Consider the following 17467-nt stretch of genomic DNA (forward strand, 5'->3'; position numbering starts at 1 on the left):
TGCCCAGGGCTGCACAGCTGTTCTGACACCAGGAAGCCTCAGGAGTCCTTTGACCAGATTTCCAAGAGCAGGTCTGCTTCGCTCCTCCCCAGAGGCCTCCCACCGCTGGCTTCTGCCACACGGGTGCCTCGCCCACGCTCAGCCTGGCTCTGCAGCCCTGGATCTGTCAACCCTGACCCCCGCCCCAGCACACGGAGCCTGGATATGAAAACGGTCCCTGGGGATTTGAAACAAGCAGCAAAGGCTGACCACCCACACAAAGACTGGGAGAGAAGCCACCTGGACCTGCAGGAAATCTTCAGAGAGAGGCAGCAGGTGCTCTGACCGCTGAGGAAGCTCTGTACAATAACCGCCTCTCCTCCACATGTGACAAAAGACACGTCAAATCCACTACACGAGAACGGACTGAGGTTAAAGCAGGGGCGGGGGCAGGTAGACGTGCGACCACCACCACCATCCACGTGTGAAGGCAGAACCAGCGCGCTCTGGACGAGCTCTGACAGGAAGAAAGAGAAGTGGGCCTGCTGGACGTGGAAGGCCACGGCACAGAGGGGGCACAGCAAGCAGCTGCAAAGACCCGGAAGCACTGTTGACAGGCACAAACCCGCGCCGCGTGCTCCTGTGCCCACGGGCCAGGCAGGGGACAGCAGAGAAGTCCGGTGGGGGGAGGTGGGTGCAAGGACAGACAGTGCTGCATCCAGGGCTGCCGAGAGCATCTCCAACCCGACGGCCTCACCTCCGGCAGCAATGGCCTCTTCCAGCACGGACGTGGCCAGTTGATCTGTGACCGCCAGGTCCTGGGGGTCCCCTGACGTGCATACCCAGCGGAAAGGCCCGAATCCCTGGGAGAATATGTCCCTGCAGGGACAAAATGCCTTGTCACCTTGGGGCTTCCCAAGCTGGCTGCACCCACTGGCTGGGGCTGGGGAGGGAAGGGCAGCAGAGGCTGCAGAACTGAGAGCAGTGAGGCTGTCTGCAAGGGGGGTGTGTGTCAGGAAGCGTGGTGTGTGGGCATGTGTGGTGAAGCGGGGGCTTCAGCCTCTAAAATTGTTGCTGGAAGCCCCTAAGCCACTAATTGGACAGGCAGCTTCAGAGGCCCTGCCTCCTCCAGCCCCCTCCCTCCTCTCAGCCCCCTCCCTGACCTCAGTCCCCTCAGTGTTCTCTCCCCTAGCTCTCTGTTCCCCCTCTCAGAGCTGCACCATCTCTAGCTGCAGGAGCAGCGACCTGGGACACAGACAAGCAGAAATTTCCTTAAATTACTGTTACAACCTGAAAACCAGTCAAGTAAAACTAAATAATTGAGAGAAACAGTGCAAGTGGGGCCTTGGCCACATTTGCCTTAGGTGGCCTGACCTTCCCAGGCGACCTCCAGCAGAGGGTGCAGCAGCCTGGGCGTCCCTGGCCTCCCCTGCTCACCAGCCCCCTCGTAGGCTACCCCCTTCCTCCCTCTCAGAGACCTCAGCTGCCCCTGCGCGCCTGTGGCCGGCAGCCCAGCCCACTCCTGCTCTGCCCCTCCACCCACAGTGAACCTGAGAAGGAGCCCTTTCTGTCTCGCCTCCCTCCCTCTCTGGTCCCATCTGGCGCACACAAGGGCTGGCCAATCTAAAAGCATCAAGAGGCCTCCTTTTCCCGGCCTCTGTGTTGCTTACACCCAAACTCCTCAGCTTGGCCTCGAAGCCTCTACCCCTAGCCCACCTCCCTCTGGGTACCTCCCGCTCCTCCCTCCTTGTCCTAGGCCGCTGGCCTCCCCAGACCTGCCCTGCAAGGCCAGGCAGGCACACGGGCTTCAGGGACCAGCAGGTCTTGGCCTTCATAGCTCAAGCCGCCCGCCGCCCGCTCGGGGCCTGTGGCCATGGCCATGGGATGGGCAGCTCCTTGGACGCAGCACTCAGGGTACACGGAGGTTGGGGCATTCGCCGGGAAGTGACCTCAGCGGCTGGCCCCGCAGCCTCTTTGCTCTCTCACTAGGGCCCTGCACGAGGTCGCCCAGGGTTTCAGTTCCTCTTTACCTGCATTTTGTGGCGGAAGTCCCATGACCTGGCGCGGTGGCCACTCTAGGGCCGAGCAAAGGCCTCACTGCATGAGCCCAGCGGTGGCCAAAGGAGGAGGCTTTTCCGACGGAATGGCCAGGACCCAGATGCTGGAAGGGGCCCCATCACCTACCCCATAATGTGCTGGACGTAGGAGGGGTAGCGGAATTCTGTCTTCTGGGCGCCTTTCTTCTCCACGTCGGCTCCTGTGGACAGAGCCCCGGCCCAGAATCACCTGGAGGGGCCGAGGGCTGGCGGGCCCCCCCCGGGTGAGGACACACCAGCACCCGGATGGCGATTCGACAAAGGCCCAGGGAAGGGCTGTGGAGGCAGCCTGTCCTGGCAGGAGCAGCACCAGGCCTCTGTGTAGGCAGAGGAGGAAGAGAGAAGGCAGGGAGCGTGCTGCCGGCGTGCAGGCCGCGGCGGGGCGCATCCACGTTTGCCCGCACAGCCGCAGCGTGTCTGTACAGGCATCCCCAGCCTGCAGACTCCAGGAGGCAGCCGGTGCCGGACACAGGGCCCGGAGGAGGCTTCCCACTGTATGTCTTTTGTATCCCTTGAACTTTACCCTCCACAAATGACTCACCTGTTTTACAGAAAGAAGTTTCCTTCACGCAAGAGTAAAGATGCATTTTTTTGCACGTTTTTTTGCTCATCCCCGAGCATTGTACCTGCTCTCCCTATGGTGCTTTACGTTGTTCTTAAAGCAAATGGAGAAACTGAGGCCCAGTGAGGCCAAGGACCTAGCAAGGCCAGCTTCCAGAAGGCCTGGCAGGGGCACAGTGAAAGCTGCACGCTGTGGCCCCACCTCCCCCAGGCACCTGCTGGGCCACCCCTGGCTGGAGAGAGGGCAGCTTGCCCAGTGCCAGCGTCTCAGCCCCTCCCAGCCCAGGGAGGCTGGGGCCCCCTCGCCCAGCCTCTCTCCTCCTCTCACCTGCTCTGTGGGCCTCCAAGAGGAAGGCGTTGCCATAGTCCCAAAAGAAGAAGTTCTCCTTGGCCAGCCTGTTGATGGCTGAGACTTGCCTCCTCAGGCTGCAACAGACTGGTGGTCAGCGGTCAGCTCCGCCCACCAGTGAGGCTCTGAGAGCTGGCCCTCCCCGCACCACCTCTGTCATCCCCGAGCCCTACCCCATGGAGCTCAGCCAGCTCTGCTGACTTCCACCTCGTCTGACAGAGGAGAGAGGCTCAGAGAGGTTAAGGGTCTTGCCCAAGGCCACACAGCTGACTGCTGGAGAACGAGGAGGCCAGAACTGCCCAGTCCAAAAGCTCCTGCCAGCCATGCATGCCTCCCCCCACCCTGCCCCCAAGACCCGAGCTGCCCAGGGACCTGCATCACCTTTCCTGGACCAGGGCCTTGAATGCAGCAGGGTTGGAGGCCATGAGGCTCTGGGCCTCTGTGAAGCCCAGCTGCACAGGGTAGTAGCCACCACTGAACGGGTTGTGGCAGGATGTCTGGTCTGACCCCAAGTCCACCAAGAGCTCCCCTGTCGTGTCCAGTTCCTGGACCAGGCGCTCCCTGGGGAAGACGTGGGGGGGGGTCAGCGCAGGGCGGCACCTGCAGGGGCAGAGGCAGGGGCAGGGCCTGGACAGGGGAGGACCGCAGCATGTTTTGCAGCCACAAGACCAGCAGCCAAGGGCTGAGGCCAATCCTGCAGCCCCCCAGAAAGAACTCTGGCGGGAAGTCTGCCGGGTCAGGCAGAGAAGCTGCCGTGAGCCGACACTTGAAGCTTTGTGTCCTGGGAGTACCTGGCCACCCTTGGGACCTTGGCTGGAGGGGGAGGTTCACCTGGGGTCCCCAAGGCTGCCAACTCCCAACCCCCCACTTACCAAAGATCCACAACATTGCCGTGGTACCCAAGGCTGAGCACATCCTTCTTTCTCCTTGCTTCCCTAGAAGGGCACAGAGCAGGACAGATGTTCCCGTCACATCTGCCCACAGCTGCCCCCAGCAACCGGGGGCACCAAGCTGGCTAGGACGCAGGAGACCCAGGGGTCCCGAAGAGCACCGTGTGCAAGTGGAGTGTAGGGCCTGAGGTGCAGGCACCTATGAGGCACGTCACCTGAGGATTCAGAACTGTAAGGGAAACAGACTCGACTGCCGCAGATCGGAGAACTGACTTAACAATGGTGACAACCCTTCCCGAGGAGACTCGCAGAATTAGAGCTATTGCTATTAGAACTCTAAGATGGATCTTTCTAGAACTCACTCAAGGTGATCCTCCAATTGTAGATGTCACCAAAGATGATTCCAAACATTACTCGGAAAAATAAAAGGACAAAAAAATGAAAGCATGTTTTGGGGAAGAGAAGATTCGAACACATAAAAGCCCTCGCAGACATTAGAGGTATCAAAAAGCAATGATAAGTGAGGCGGTACGGTGCCTACTTAAAGAGGCAGATTGACTGAATCCCATGCTTGGCAGAGAGATGCCTGCCGGAGCTGTGTGCGCACCTCTCTCCCCAGAGTGCAAGGACGACGAGGCAGGAAAAGGCACCTAGTCTCAGAGGGGTGCCAGGCTGGAGGAGGACTGCATCCCAGCTGCAGGACCAGCGCGGGGACGGGAGCCCCAGAGGCTCACTCTGTTCCCATCTGTGTCTTCCACAGCTCAGGGAGCAGAAGTACGGCGAGACAGGCTGCTTAAGGCAGTTTGTGAAACTGATTTGAACTGATTTTGGCGTGTGTGTGTGTGTGTGTGTGTGTGTGTGTGTGACAGTAGGAATTCAGCTGGCCCAAACTTTGTGTGAGGGACAAGAGGGAGAAGGCAGATGGAAGAGGGAAAGTTAGAGATGACAAAAACATCAGAGTAGTTGGAAGTGTGTGTGTGTGTCTATGTGTGAATGTGTATGTGTGCATGTAAGTGTGTGACTATGTGCGTGAGTGCGTATGCGTGCAAAAGTGGATATCTGTACGAGGGTGTGCAAATGAGTATGTGCGTGTGCGTGTGTGTGTGACAGTGTGCAAGTGTGTGCGTGTATTCAGGATGCTAAACAGCATTCACAGGGATAGCTGCCGGATCAGGCAAGACCCTTCAATGCCACACTAGGAGTTTGGAATTTCTCCTATAATTTATGGAGAGTTAGCTGAGAGTTTTAAACAGGGGTGCAATGTTGTCAAATTGACATTTTAGAAAGACCTATGTCAAAATAGTATCCAATCTTCTGTGTGTATTTTGAAGCCCCCGGGGTTTCTAATTGTAGCCAGTGGAGAACCACTGTGCTGATGTGACCTCCTCTAACGGGGCTCAGGTCTGCACAGCAAATGAGCTGCGAGGACTCTTCACAAACAGCGTCTGGGCAGCAGCTCTCAGGGCAGTCCTCCCCCATTCCCACTAACATACCTCAGGAGACATCAAACAGGAGGGAAATGTTGCCTCTGACACAGCACAGACACTCCAGCATAAGTGAGGAGGAACCTGATGGGGTCACGCCGAGGAAAAGCTCCACCTTTCAAAGGCTCACGTTCCCACAACAGCTGAGACGAGCACATACTATGTGCCGCGCTCTGGGCTGCACTGAGGCCACAGCAGTGAGAAACATGACACAGTCTTCGCAAACTGTGGCTGGATATCAGGAACACCAAGAGAATGACTGCAAATCTCTTGGAACCAAGTATCTGACCACAAGTCCGCAGACCCAAGGGTTTCCTACACACTAGCCATAACAACCAGCGAGAACAGACGTGAGACCCCTCCTGTGACGCTTCTACCGTACCATCTCTGAGCCGTCATTTGGTGGTGCCCATTGGTGGCCAGGTGTCAGGCACCGAACAGGCCACACAAGGCAGCTCAGCCTCCGGGCCCCTTCTCACTGTCTCCCTACTTTCAATGCTCACGTGTCGGTCTTTGTACCTGAGTCTTTCCATGCAGTGGTCCAAGCTGTCAGTCACTTCCATCAGCCAGCCTTGCTTCTGGCGTTTCATGAGGGCTGCTTTATCCACCTGGGACCATGAGACATAGGGCCACCCAGTGACGAATCACCCCTGAGTGTGTCAGCCTCCCCTAGGCAGGTGCCACCCCCCCATGTAGATCATCCACTTTTATAACACAGTGTCAGTGCCTTCCTTATCAACAGAACTCGGATTTTGCTCAGGGTGACTTTGCTCAGGGTGACACTGTGCTCAGCGCCAGGAGATGAACCACGTCCAAGCTAATCACAACTATCCTTTCCACTGTTTCCAGCCTCCCTTGTAGATAAGAACATCATTTATCCAATACTGGCCAACGACATAAAAGAAGGAATTTCTAAGACATTATTTTCAGGCTAAAATAGAGTCAGCCATAGCTGGCACTTCCCCTTCTCCCTTCTTCCTGCCTTAAATATAGATGGGATGGTTGGGGCTGGAGCAGCCGTTTTGCATCCGTGAGGGAAGCCCAAGAGAATGTTGGCCCTGACATCACTGAGCTGCTGAACCAATGCCAACACTGCTGGTTATATGAGAAAAATAAAACTCTATTTGTGTAAGCTGCCATAGTTCAGTTTTCTGTTACCTGAAGCCAGATGGGCTCCGAACAAGTACAGCTATGTATTTCACAGGTTTAGCATCAACTAAGTGCAAATCACCTGGTGTGTATCACCAAGGCTTTTCTCAGAGCCACTCACTGCCTCTTCCTGCTTGCCTTCCTCTCCTCAGCACTACCAAAGAAAGCTGTGAGAGCCAGCCAGGGAAAGCTGCCTGCCCTCACCTCGACTGGTGGCGACTCATGTGCTTCCCCTACCCCTGACTGGGGACTGTCTGAGTTGGGGGAGTCTGTGTTCATTTATTCACAAACATTTACTGGCTCCCAGCTACGTTCCAGGGATGTGGTGGATAAGGGAAGCCGTGCCCACAGAAGGTCAGTTTCACAGAAGCCTCAGCAGGCACTGACTGTGGAAGGGGGTGGGCACTGTGAAGGCAGGAGGCATGCACTGCCGTGGGAACCCAGCCTGGGAGGCTCTGAGGAGGCGGTGCATGAGGGGCGCAAGAGAACAGAGGGCTGTGAGTGTGAGCGGCTCTGGAATGAGGAAGGACGGAGGTGGGCAAGGAGAGGACTAGGCACTCCTGCCGGGCTCACCTCTGCTATCACACCGATGCACCCCACGATGACTGCGGCTTTGGCCTGAGCCCCACTCATTCCGCCCAGCCCAGAGGTGACAAAGACCTTCCCAGCCAGGTCCTCGATGCCTAGGTACCGACGCCCTGCATTCAGCACTGTGAGCTGCAGGAAGAGGAGTCGGGTGCTCACTGTCCACTCCTAGCACGTCCACAGCATGTCCACCTCCCATACCCTGTGGACAGGCATGGCCCCTATCTCTCACCACTGTGCCGTGGACGATTCCTTGGGGACCGATGTAGCAATAGCTGCCTGCTGTCATCTGGCCATACCTGACCACAGACAAGGCAAGCAGGGAGGTGAGCCCAGGGCCAGGCACAGCCTCTCCCACTTTAAGTGGTTGAAAACTCATTTTTTTTTTTTTTTGTGAGGAAAATCAGCCTTGAGCTAACATCCATGCTAATCCTCCTCTTTTTGCTGAGGAAGACCGGCTCTGAGCTAACATCTACTGCCAATCCTCCTCCTTTTCCCCCCCAAAGCCCCAGTAGATAGTTGTATGTCATAGCTACACATCCTTCTAGTTGCTGTATGTGGGACGCGGCCTCAGCATGGCCGGACAAGCGGTGCGTCGGTGCGCGCCCGGATCCGAACCAAGGCCGCCAGTAGCAGAGCGCGCGCACTTAACCGCTAAGCCACCGGGCCAGCCCTGAAAACTCATTTTTAATTACCCCAAAATCATTAATACATTCTCCTTAAAAAACATTATAGAAAAGGCTACCGGCCCCCACTTCTGGTCCCCTGGCCTCTCAGACCTTCTATAAACAGGTTTTGCTCTCTTAAGACCTGTAGTATGATCGGTAGAATCGCAGTGGGGAATATCTAGCCATATAGACGGAAGCTGAAGGCAACCTGACCCCGCACTTCCTCTTTCGATGCTTATGCCCACGTAAGGACACGCACACCATCGTTCATAGCAACTTTCTTTGCACTGGCCAAACCCTGACACAGCTGAAATGCCCATCACTAGGAGGAGAGAAAAATGAATCGCGGCGTGTGAACACGATGGAACACTACCCGGTGAAGAAGAAGGAAGCCCTCCCGTGTGCCATGTGGCTGAGTGAAGAAGCCAGACTGAAAGAGTACATTCTGCAGGATTCTACTCCTATCACATTCGACCACCTTCATTTGGGGAGCCGACCTGCTGGCAGGAGGGAGGGAGCTGCGGGAGGCGGGGGTGGGGCTATCTATGCACATTTGTCAGCATTCACCGAGCTGCACACCTCAGGTTTGTGCACCGCGCTGTGTGTAAGTTAGACTTCCGTGAATGGCATTTAAAGGACTGTTTTGTGTGAGGGGTTATTGTTATTGTTAGTATTAGTTACATAAATGGCCTCATTTTGTAGGTATTGTTTCTGCAGCTTGTTTTTCCCCTAAACACAATGCCCGTGGTGTTCTTTCAAAATCAGCACACAGATCCTGCTTATTCTTTTCCATGACTCCACCGTATACAGTATCAGAAGCCACAGAATGTTCTCCTCTCCCCTATTGATCATTGGGATGGCTCCGGCTCCGGTTCCCCTACACGAACAACGAACAACACTGCAGTGTGCAACCTGGGACCCTGGGCTGTGCCCTCCAGGGTGGAAACCAGGAAGCGGGAGTGCTGGGTCATCGGGTGCAAACATTTAAAATACTAATGGACACCGTCAAATTTCAGAGGGACTGTCGGCAGCAGTGCATGAGTGTGCCTGTTCCCATCACTTGAGAACATCCAACACTGGATTTGGGCGGTGTGATGGGGATTGACAGCATTCTGCTGTTGCCTCAGTTTTACCCTTCCCAGAGGACTGTTGAAGTAAGGAGACTCTCCAGCCCCTACTTCCTTGTCAACTTCAAGTTCACTGCTCTTCTCTATGGGGCCCCTGTCCCCAGGCAACCTTCCCCAGCCCCTTCTCTCTTCTGGAGCAAGGGGGGGATCCTGATTCTCACAGGTCTGTGTCTGAAGGCCAAGCCTATCCCATAACTTAGGCAAGGCACTGGTCCACTTGGAACCTCTGCTTCCGTGACTGGGGAAGCAGGCAAGGAAAGGGTTACTGAGAATCTGATCAATAATTAGCATGGTCTGTCAAATGTTTTCCAGACAAGAAGAAACTAAATGTTCTTTTTTTCAGAAGCTGATGTCCCCGTCTGGCAGATGCTGCCATCTTGCATGCTTGCAGCAAAACCTCTACAAAAGACTCCAGCCCCAAGCGTCCAAAAGTTACCTTGCACTCCTTACGTAGCAGCAGGTGCCTCGCACTCCTTATGTAACGGCTTAATGACACGTCCCTTGCACTGGTTATGTAATGGCCTGCTTACCTACTACACACGCCCCTGGTTAAGCACAGTTGTTACACAGTTGTAACGAATAAACCTGTTATCCTCTGCACTCTTGTGTATAAAGTCTCCACCGGCACTGAGCTAGGGGAGACACTGCTTTTGGGAAATATCCCGTGTTCTCCACTGCTTGTGCAAACAATAAACCTTTTCTTCACCCACTTCAGCCTTGGTTGTGCTTATTGGCTCTGTACTCACCAAGAGACAGACCCATTGAGTTTGGTTACTCTTCCTCTTCCAAAAACTGGGGAGGCACTACCCTTACCTTGACAGGTTATATGACTATCACGCAACATAAGAGGATAGTGCTAACATAATAAACCTCCATCCAGGGAGACAGGTGAAGCCACCAGACCCCAGGGCAGCACAGACCCCAGCCCCCGCCATGGCTGTGCTCCCCGGTGGGCCAGCACGTTCCGGAGCCCAGTGCCCCAGGGCTCCCTTTGTGCCCCGTGCCAAGGGTGCTGCCTTATCATTTCATCAGTTCTCACACAACTGTCTGAGGGAGGAGCTGCCAACATGCCCTCTTTACAGACAGGATCGGAGTCCCGGCGTCATGCACAGACACGTGGCAGAGCTGGGGACTGATGTCTAGTCTTTCTGACTCGATCCTTTGTGCTCCACTGACCTGCTGCATGCTGCTCCCAAGATCACTCTTGGAAGTAAAATTGTGGGGGCAAATCTTCTCCATTTGGAGCTTTGACCCCAGTCACTGGATGCAGCCCTCCCGGCCTCCTGCAGCCTTGCTGTGCTGACCTAGACTCTGCCCCAATCTGTGCCTACCGGTTTCCCCACATCCTCCCCAGCACGTGCTGTCCTCTGTATTTTCATTTTTGTCAGCCTGACAGTGAAAAAGTTTTGCTTTATTCAGATTGCTTAGACATTTAAACCTTTTCCTGTCTCTACTGGCAATTTGCATCTTTTCTTTAGTCAACTGGTCAACTGCCCGCAGCACCTGGGGTCAACCCTCAGGTGCAGCCAGACCGGGTCTGCCTCTGCAGTTGCCCCCTTTAAACCATCCTGAATCCATGAAGCAGAGGCACAGCAACACGCCCGAAATCACAGTTAGGAACAGCGGAGCCAGGATGGGGACCACTGCTCTGGCTCCACGGCTGCTTCCGCTGGCACAGAAGAGGTCTTCAGCCCTCACAATAATATTGACAGCAACAGTAACTACTCGGGACCAACCAAAATGATAACTGGGTTTCTGAGCCTCAGTTTCTTCCTCCACAAAACGGGTCAGTAAGGGTACCTAGGTTCAGAGGCTCTCGTAGAGGATTAAATGTGATGGCATCTATAAATCCTAGAACAACACACAGTGGTGACTATTATTATGATTATACTATAACGTATTAGCCTGAGGCCTGGTTAATTGGCTTCTAATACCCTCGACTTGACCACATTTTACATGGTTATTATCTTAGAGCGACACTCTCAGAGATTCACAAAGATGTGTGGATCAGGACCCTCACTATAGTATTCTTTATAATCCCAAGGAACTGGAAACAACCCAAATCAGATGCCAAGTGGGCTAAATAAATTATGGTGCAATTGAACACTGCGGGTAGAATAAAAGTTAGACCACGTTTCCTGAAATAAACAATCTCTAAGCTGTGTTGTCAAAGCAGAAAGGCATGGGCCGGCCCCGTGGCTTAGCGGTTAAGTGCATGCGCTCCGCTACTGGCGACCCGGGTTCGGATCCCGGGCGCGCACCGACGCACCGCTTGTCTGGCCATGCTGAGGCCGCGTCCCACATACAGCAACTAGAAGGATGTGCAGCTATGACGTACAACTATCTACTGGGCCTTTGGGGGAAAAATAAATAAATAAAATCATTAAAAAAAAAAAAAAGGCAGAAAAGCAAGTGCTGAGGGTATTTATAATGGTCTTCTTACCTAAACCTGTAACCACATGCATAAGAAAGGTCTGGAAGACACAGGAGACACTGTGAACTGGGGAGTCTAGGGTAGGAGAGGGATTTCCTTTTCACTGTAGTTCCTTTTATACTGTTGGAGGGAAAAGTTTTCAGTCTGGAGCGTGCATTAATTTTATAACATGGAATAGTAGTGCTCTGGACCTTGACGGGGTCTGAGTTGCACCAGTAAACACATTGGTTAGAATTCACCCAACAGTGCACGGAACATGTGTGCATTTCATTATTGTAAATTTCACTTTGAAAGAAAAAATTGTAAACAAATACTGAATTCCAGGCCATAATTATTTGCATCTTACTTTGAGATGCCCCAAAAACCAAGGCAGGAGGATAGATGGAGGGATGGATAGATAGATAGAGACGGGATCAAGCGAGTTTAGTAGTGTGTTAATCACAGAATCGGTGTTCACTGTAAATTTTTTCAATTTTCTGCATGTTTGAAATGGTTCATAATAAAATGTTGGAGAAAAGCAGGATTTAAATTGCATGTTCACTCGCTTACAAGTGTATAAAAATTGTAGGCATATCCATGAAAACTACTAGGGAATACGTAAACATGAAATTGTGCTGCAGTGCTGTGATTGTGAGCGTTTTTCAAAATTGTATTTAATATTGCTACATTGTTTTATAATAAAGCATGGTGTGAAATGAATAAAGGAAAATCTCATTCGAAGTGCAGCTAGGAAGCCCTGAAGGGGGAGCACTCATGCACACCACCCACTGCAGCTATTTGTACAATCCTGGGCAGGAAGAGGCTCACCTTACTACCCCAGCAGAAGGAAGGAAGATTTTCTCTTTGTCCAGCAACAGCCCAGACTATGAGAGACTGCCATGCTCAGCCAATGAGAAACTGTCACCACCCTGAACTCTCACTCTTCTCCAGTGGACTTTTGTTCAAAACAGCCCCTCCCAAGTTCCTCCTGCCTTCTATAACAGCAAGCCCCTCTCCTTTGTTCTCCAGACTTGCCTATGGTTTTGCCATAGTTGCATGTCCTGAGTGGCAATTCCTCTGCTATTCCCAAATAAACTCATTTAGCTGGTAAAACAACTGGCTCTTTTGCTTTTAAGGCCAACAACGGCTAAGGTGGAGATGCCATAATATAAACTGAAATAGCAACTTACATTGTAACTCCAAGGGCAAAGAGCTTCTCATACTCTGTCCTGGAGGAGTAGTTAGGAATGACCTGGAAAACAGGGGCAGGAGCCGAGGGCTGCGGGCAGCGCAGAGCCCTTGGAGATGATGGCTGAGAGAGCGTCAGGAGCGCCTGGCTCTCCCTGCTGCCCCCAAGCAGCCTCCGTGCCCGGCTGCCCCCAGACCCACCATCCCATTGGTGATGACCAGCCGTGGGGCACCAGGACTGCTCGGGAAAAGGCCCAGCGGGTGTCCGCTGTACATGACCAGGGTCTGCTCCTCTGTCATCTGCGACAAGTAGGACATCGTCAGCCAGAACTGCAGAGGAGAGCAAAGCATAGAGGGCTCTGTTAGTGGGGGGCCCACACCAGGTCTCAAGTCACCAACCAAGCCCAGAGAGCTCCCACAGGCCCCAGGAGTCCCCTCCAGTGCCTCTGTCCCTCCAGGTCTCCATTGCACTCCAGTGGCTCCTGGTGCCTCCCATAATGCCACTCCTACCCTTAGGAACTTCAACATCCCCAAATAGGGTCCAGTGCTGAGATCTCAGGCATCTCGGGGGCAGAGACCTGAGTCCCAAGCCTCAGAGTTTGTAATCTCCTTCCCGGCCAGAGGACATGGTGGGGAAAGGCCTGGGGGTGGGGGCCAAGCCAGCATACCTGAGCCCAGTTGCTAAACACCTGCCCATTTCCTCCATAGGTCACGAGCTCCTGGGGAAACTGGAGAAGATGCGGTGTTGTTTGAGGTGGGGGCCTGGGAAGGAAGGGCCCCCATCCCTGTGCTGCGCTCAACAGGACAAGGTGGCCAACAGCCCTTGAAGAAGGAGTTTGGGGTGCAGGGTGAGAAGCCAGAGGGGCGAGGGCAGGGACAGCGGCCTCTATAGGAAGACTGGCCCATCTGTGACTGGGGTAACGGCTTGGCTTGGGGTGAGGGTCAGAGCTGGGTCTGCAGTCACTTTGGAACTCATCCTCGGGTCAATGTCAGGGGTCTGTTTGTGACCAGGTTCTGGGGCCAAGGCAAGGGCTGAGGAAGCTCTGACCACTAGGCAGAGTGGTCAAATTCTAGGGATATATTGCCTTCAAATATAACATTGGAGACTCACTCCTGCGAAGGCTACCCTTTGTCAAATGTGGGTATCTGATGTACAGACTGGCTCTAGGATGCCTGTGCCAGGCACATGTGGCATGTCCATGTGCAGCTATCGAGTGCTTGAACCGTGGCCTGTCTGACGTGCTCTAAGTGAAAAATACGCCCCTGATTTCAAAGACTTAGTGGGAAAAAAGATTGTAAAATATCTCAATAATTTTTATAGTGATTACAGGTTAAAATGATAATATTTTGAATATATTGGGATAAACAAAATACAGTATTAAATCTGTTTCTTTTCACTTTTTCACGTGGCTGTTAGAAGATTTACAACGCCACGTGTATCCACTGTACCAATGTTGATGTCCTGGTGTTGATGCTCTGCTACAGTCACAGATGATGCAACCATGGGGGGATGCTGGGAGAGGGGTATGTGGTCCTCTCTGCACTATCTTTACAACTTCCTGCGAATCTATCATTACTTCTAAGTAAAAATCTTAAAAGCATTACGTGTGTGTCCCATCATGCTTCTATGGGACAGTGCTGGCCCCGGGGCCCTGGTTTCCCCAGTCGCTACCTGGGCCACAGCAGGGTCCAGGTTGTTCATGATCATATGCATGATGGCCGCAGCAGCTCTCGTCCGGCAGGGGTACTGCTCGATGGGGTAGGCCCTGCAAGAGAAGTGCAGCCACCAGGTGTGACCATGCGAGAGCAGCCGGCTTCCTTCCTGCAATGCTCAGGCCCACCCTGCTCGCACAGGGGTGGACAGCTAGACCCGCGTCCCGCCGCGGAGCTCCCAGCAGGAGGCGGTTCCAGACCAGCAAGGCCAACCTGCTCTGGGCTCACGCTGTGCTTGGTGCTGCCCCTTCTAGGGGTGGGGAGTTTGGCCGTCCTTCCTCAGCACGCGGCAGGCTCCAACTGGGAGAAAGCTGACTGAAGCAAAGCTGATGTCTGCTTTCCAGAAGCCTCTACCCTGGGCGGAGTTTACTCATTCCTTCTTTCCTTCACGTCACCAGCGCTCCTGGGCACCAATTCTAGAGTAGGTGCCAGGCCAGCAGACCCTGACAGGAATGAGGGGACATGGCTCCTGCTTTATGGGGACAACAATAGTCCCTGTGTGGTCTCAGACAAGTCAGGGCTTCTGGGCACATTCAAGACCAATGGTGCTCAGAGTATGACCCCTGGGAACTGTGAGAGAGGCAGATCCTCCCGCCCCACGCTAGAACTGCCGAATCCACAACGTGGGGTGAGGCCAGCCACCCACGTTTTCACAGGGCCTCCAGTGCCGTCCACGCTGCAGCTTGAGACCCCTAACGGGGACCCTGAACTCTGTGAAGACTGATAGAGCCGCGTCTCCTCACCCTCTGGCGGGACGGCGAAACGTGGAGTTTAGAAAGGGATTTTGGATACAATTTGGCTCCAGAATTGCACAGAACTGACTGCCCAGGACGGTGGGCCAGAGAGACCCATCTGATCAGGATCCCATATCTGGAGCCCAGTTCCAGGCTGCAGACCCCCACAGACACAACACAGCCGCCCTTCTCTGCGCGAGTGCCTCGTCTCAGCACGCAGCGCGCGGGCCTCCTAGCACAGACAGCCTGCATGCTCCCCTCACTGCCGACCCTCCCAGCTGCCTCCCCCGCCCCCTCTGAAGCTGCGCCCGCCGGCACTCACCTCATTTCAATGCTGGGGCAGAGCCGGTACATGTAGATGTGCCCATACTGCCGCAGCTCCTGGGCAAACTCGGGGGCCAGCAGCTCCTGGAGGTCCGGGGGGAAGTAGCGCAGGGCGTTCCTCAGCGCCAGCTGTGGGAGGAGAGCAGTGAGGGGCAGCAGGCGACATGGGACTCCAGGCCAACCATCCTGAGGCTTCCACGACGGGCCATCCTTCTTCCCCACCTGGATTTGACTCCACTCCACTCAGAAACATATGGTGTCACTCAGAGACTGCCTAGTTCTCACCCCAGGCCCATCTACAATGTCACCTCCTTCAGGAAGCCTTCTCGGATTGCCCTCCCCCCTTCATGTGGGCAGACCTCTAGCCCCTCCCTCTTTTCTACATACTGGGGACCAGGCTGCTTGACTCCAGGCAAGGACCAGAGAGAGGCCTGCTCTGAGGCTTGCAGCTACAGTGGGAGACGCAGACTCAAGAGGAGGGAAAGCAGACCTGCCAGGGTCCCGCAGGCACCTTATGCAATTGCAGAGAAGCACCCTCCCCTGGCACCCAGCTTGGCAAGCAGCCTCAGGCAGTGCACAATTGCAGCTCTGGGAGTGAGATCCCGCAGATCCGGGACGGGAGAAACCTTCGAAGGGCTTCTCCTCCAGCTATGGAAGGCAGCTCAAACTCCCAGCCCCTCCGGTGGTCACTCTTCTCCAGACACTCCTGATGTTCCTGGTCCTGCCTCAGGGCCTTTCATTCACTCTTCCCTCTGCCTGAACCCCCTCCACTACCCTGCCTTTTCTTGGAGGGCCCCTGCCTTCACTCGGGTCTCAGTCCAGATGCCCCTCCTTAGAGGCCTGCCTTGACCTCCCCTTCTGGTCCCAGCCTCTCTCCCCACCTTTGTTTCCTGCCCAAGCGTTACATTGTTGGATGCTCTATGGTTTGTTTGTTCCCTTGCTTACACTCCATTTGCTAAACTCAAGGAGCGCCAGAGTTCTGACCGGCCCTTCACAGCCCTCTTCCTTCCAACACCCAGACTGGAGCCTGAGGGCAGGCACAGGGAAAGTAGGGGAGGGGCCAGGGTGACAACCTGGTGTCTCAGTGGACGTTGAGGCCATTTATTCAACAAGCTGACCCTGGAGAACAATCCACTTTGGGGGCGAGGGGAGATGAGCTGGGTGTGATGAATTTATTCACTTATTCATTCAACACACCTCTGTTGAGAGGAGAGGTGGTGTGAAACTCGAAGAAGACAGATGGGCTCTGGACACTGGAAGGGAGGAGGTGACAGGAGAAGAGCCTAGGGCCCAGGACTGGGCCTTGAGGACACCAGTATTGGGGCAGGGGCAGAAGTGCCAGCCAGGGATACTGGGAGCTGGGAGCCCAGCCAGCAGCATGGGTGCCCTGGGGCCGAGGGCAGAGGGCTAGGAGAAGGACAGGAGTCCAGTGCACCCAGAGGTCCAACACGGCATGCGCTAAGACAGGCCTCCTGGAGTGAATGACAAGGGTGTCACTGGGGGCCTCGGGGAGGGCATGGGGTGGGAGGAGAAAGAAGGAGAGGGATAATGCAGGAGGGAGCAGAGGGCAAGAGCAGGCAACGAAGAAAACACCAGCTCAGGGAGTTATGGAAACTGGAAAAGGTTTGCAGAGCCATCCCCTCATTTAATTTTCACATAGAATAAAAGCACATAATCCCTTCTCTCTTGGAAAAAACTGATCAGGAATATGAGTTTCTCCCTTCAGAACAGTGGCTAGGAATACGCCCCAGCAGGAGGCTGTCAAACTCCAGCAGACATCAGAATCACCAAGGGCTGTGCAGCCCTGACGCTGGGCTGCCCCGCAATCTCTGATTTGCATTTCTGACATGTTCCCAGGTGCTGCTGCTGCTGCCGCCGCCGCCGCTGGCCCTGGGACCTCGCTTTGGGAACCACTGCAGGACAGTAACGAGGATGAAGAACCCACAGGCCCGTGCAGCAGCAGGGATGAATCTCCCGCCACAAGGTTCAGTGAAAGGAGCCAACACAAAAGGGGCACCCTGCACAACTCTGAGGATTCCAAGTTCAAGAGCAGCAGGACTCAGCGCCCCGGTCAGAATCAGGACAGCGTTACCCTCTGGGTCACCGTCCATTCCTCTCTCCCGGTGTGTCTGTGAGGTGCACGCCTGTGCACATGTGATTTCGGCTGCTGTCTGTGCACGTTACACCTCAACACAAAGATTGTTTTT

The 17467-nt window shown here is 54.5% G+C and overlaps 1 protein-coding gene across 3 annotated transcripts in view; it reads right to left on the minus strand.

The window, feature by feature from the left end:
• UROC1 (urocanate hydratase 1) overlaps positions 1 to 17467 on the minus strand; it is a 42968-nt gene that overhangs the window by 20697 nt on the left and 4804 nt on the right. For all 3 annotated transcript variants that reach the window (XR_009223556.1, XM_058566608.1, XM_058566618.1), the window contains exons 2-14: positions 15259 to 15389; positions 14162 to 14255; positions 13158 to 13217; positions 12691 to 12819; positions 12492 to 12553; positions 7326 to 7392; positions 7082 to 7225; positions 5879 to 5967; positions 3858 to 3920; positions 3367 to 3546; positions 2965 to 3062; positions 2164 to 2236; positions 737 to 858 (exon numbers count right to left, since the gene is read on the minus strand). Coding sequence is in view for 2 of the 3 variants with exons in the window: in XM_058566608.1 (XP_058422591.1) it covers positions 737 to 858; positions 2164 to 2236; positions 2965 to 3062; positions 3367 to 3546; positions 3858 to 3920; positions 5879 to 5967; positions 7082 to 7225; positions 7326 to 7392; positions 12492 to 12553; positions 12691 to 12819; positions 13158 to 13217; positions 14162 to 14255; positions 15259 to 15389 (1312 nt within the window). In the remaining variant the exon portion in view is untranslated. The remainder of the gene's footprint in view (positions 1 to 736; positions 859 to 2163; positions 2237 to 2964; positions 3063 to 3366; positions 3547 to 3857; positions 3921 to 5878; positions 5968 to 7081; positions 7226 to 7325; positions 7393 to 12491; positions 12554 to 12690; positions 12820 to 13157; positions 13218 to 14161; positions 14256 to 15258; positions 15390 to 17467) is intronic.

The sequence above is a fragment of the Diceros bicornis genome, chromosome 2, assembly GCF_020826845.1.
Source record: "Diceros bicornis minor isolate mBicDic1 chromosome 2, mDicBic1.mat.cur, whole genome shotgun sequence".
NCBI classification, from domain to species: domain Eukaryota; kingdom Metazoa; phylum Chordata; class Mammalia; order Perissodactyla; family Rhinocerotidae; genus Diceros; species Diceros bicornis.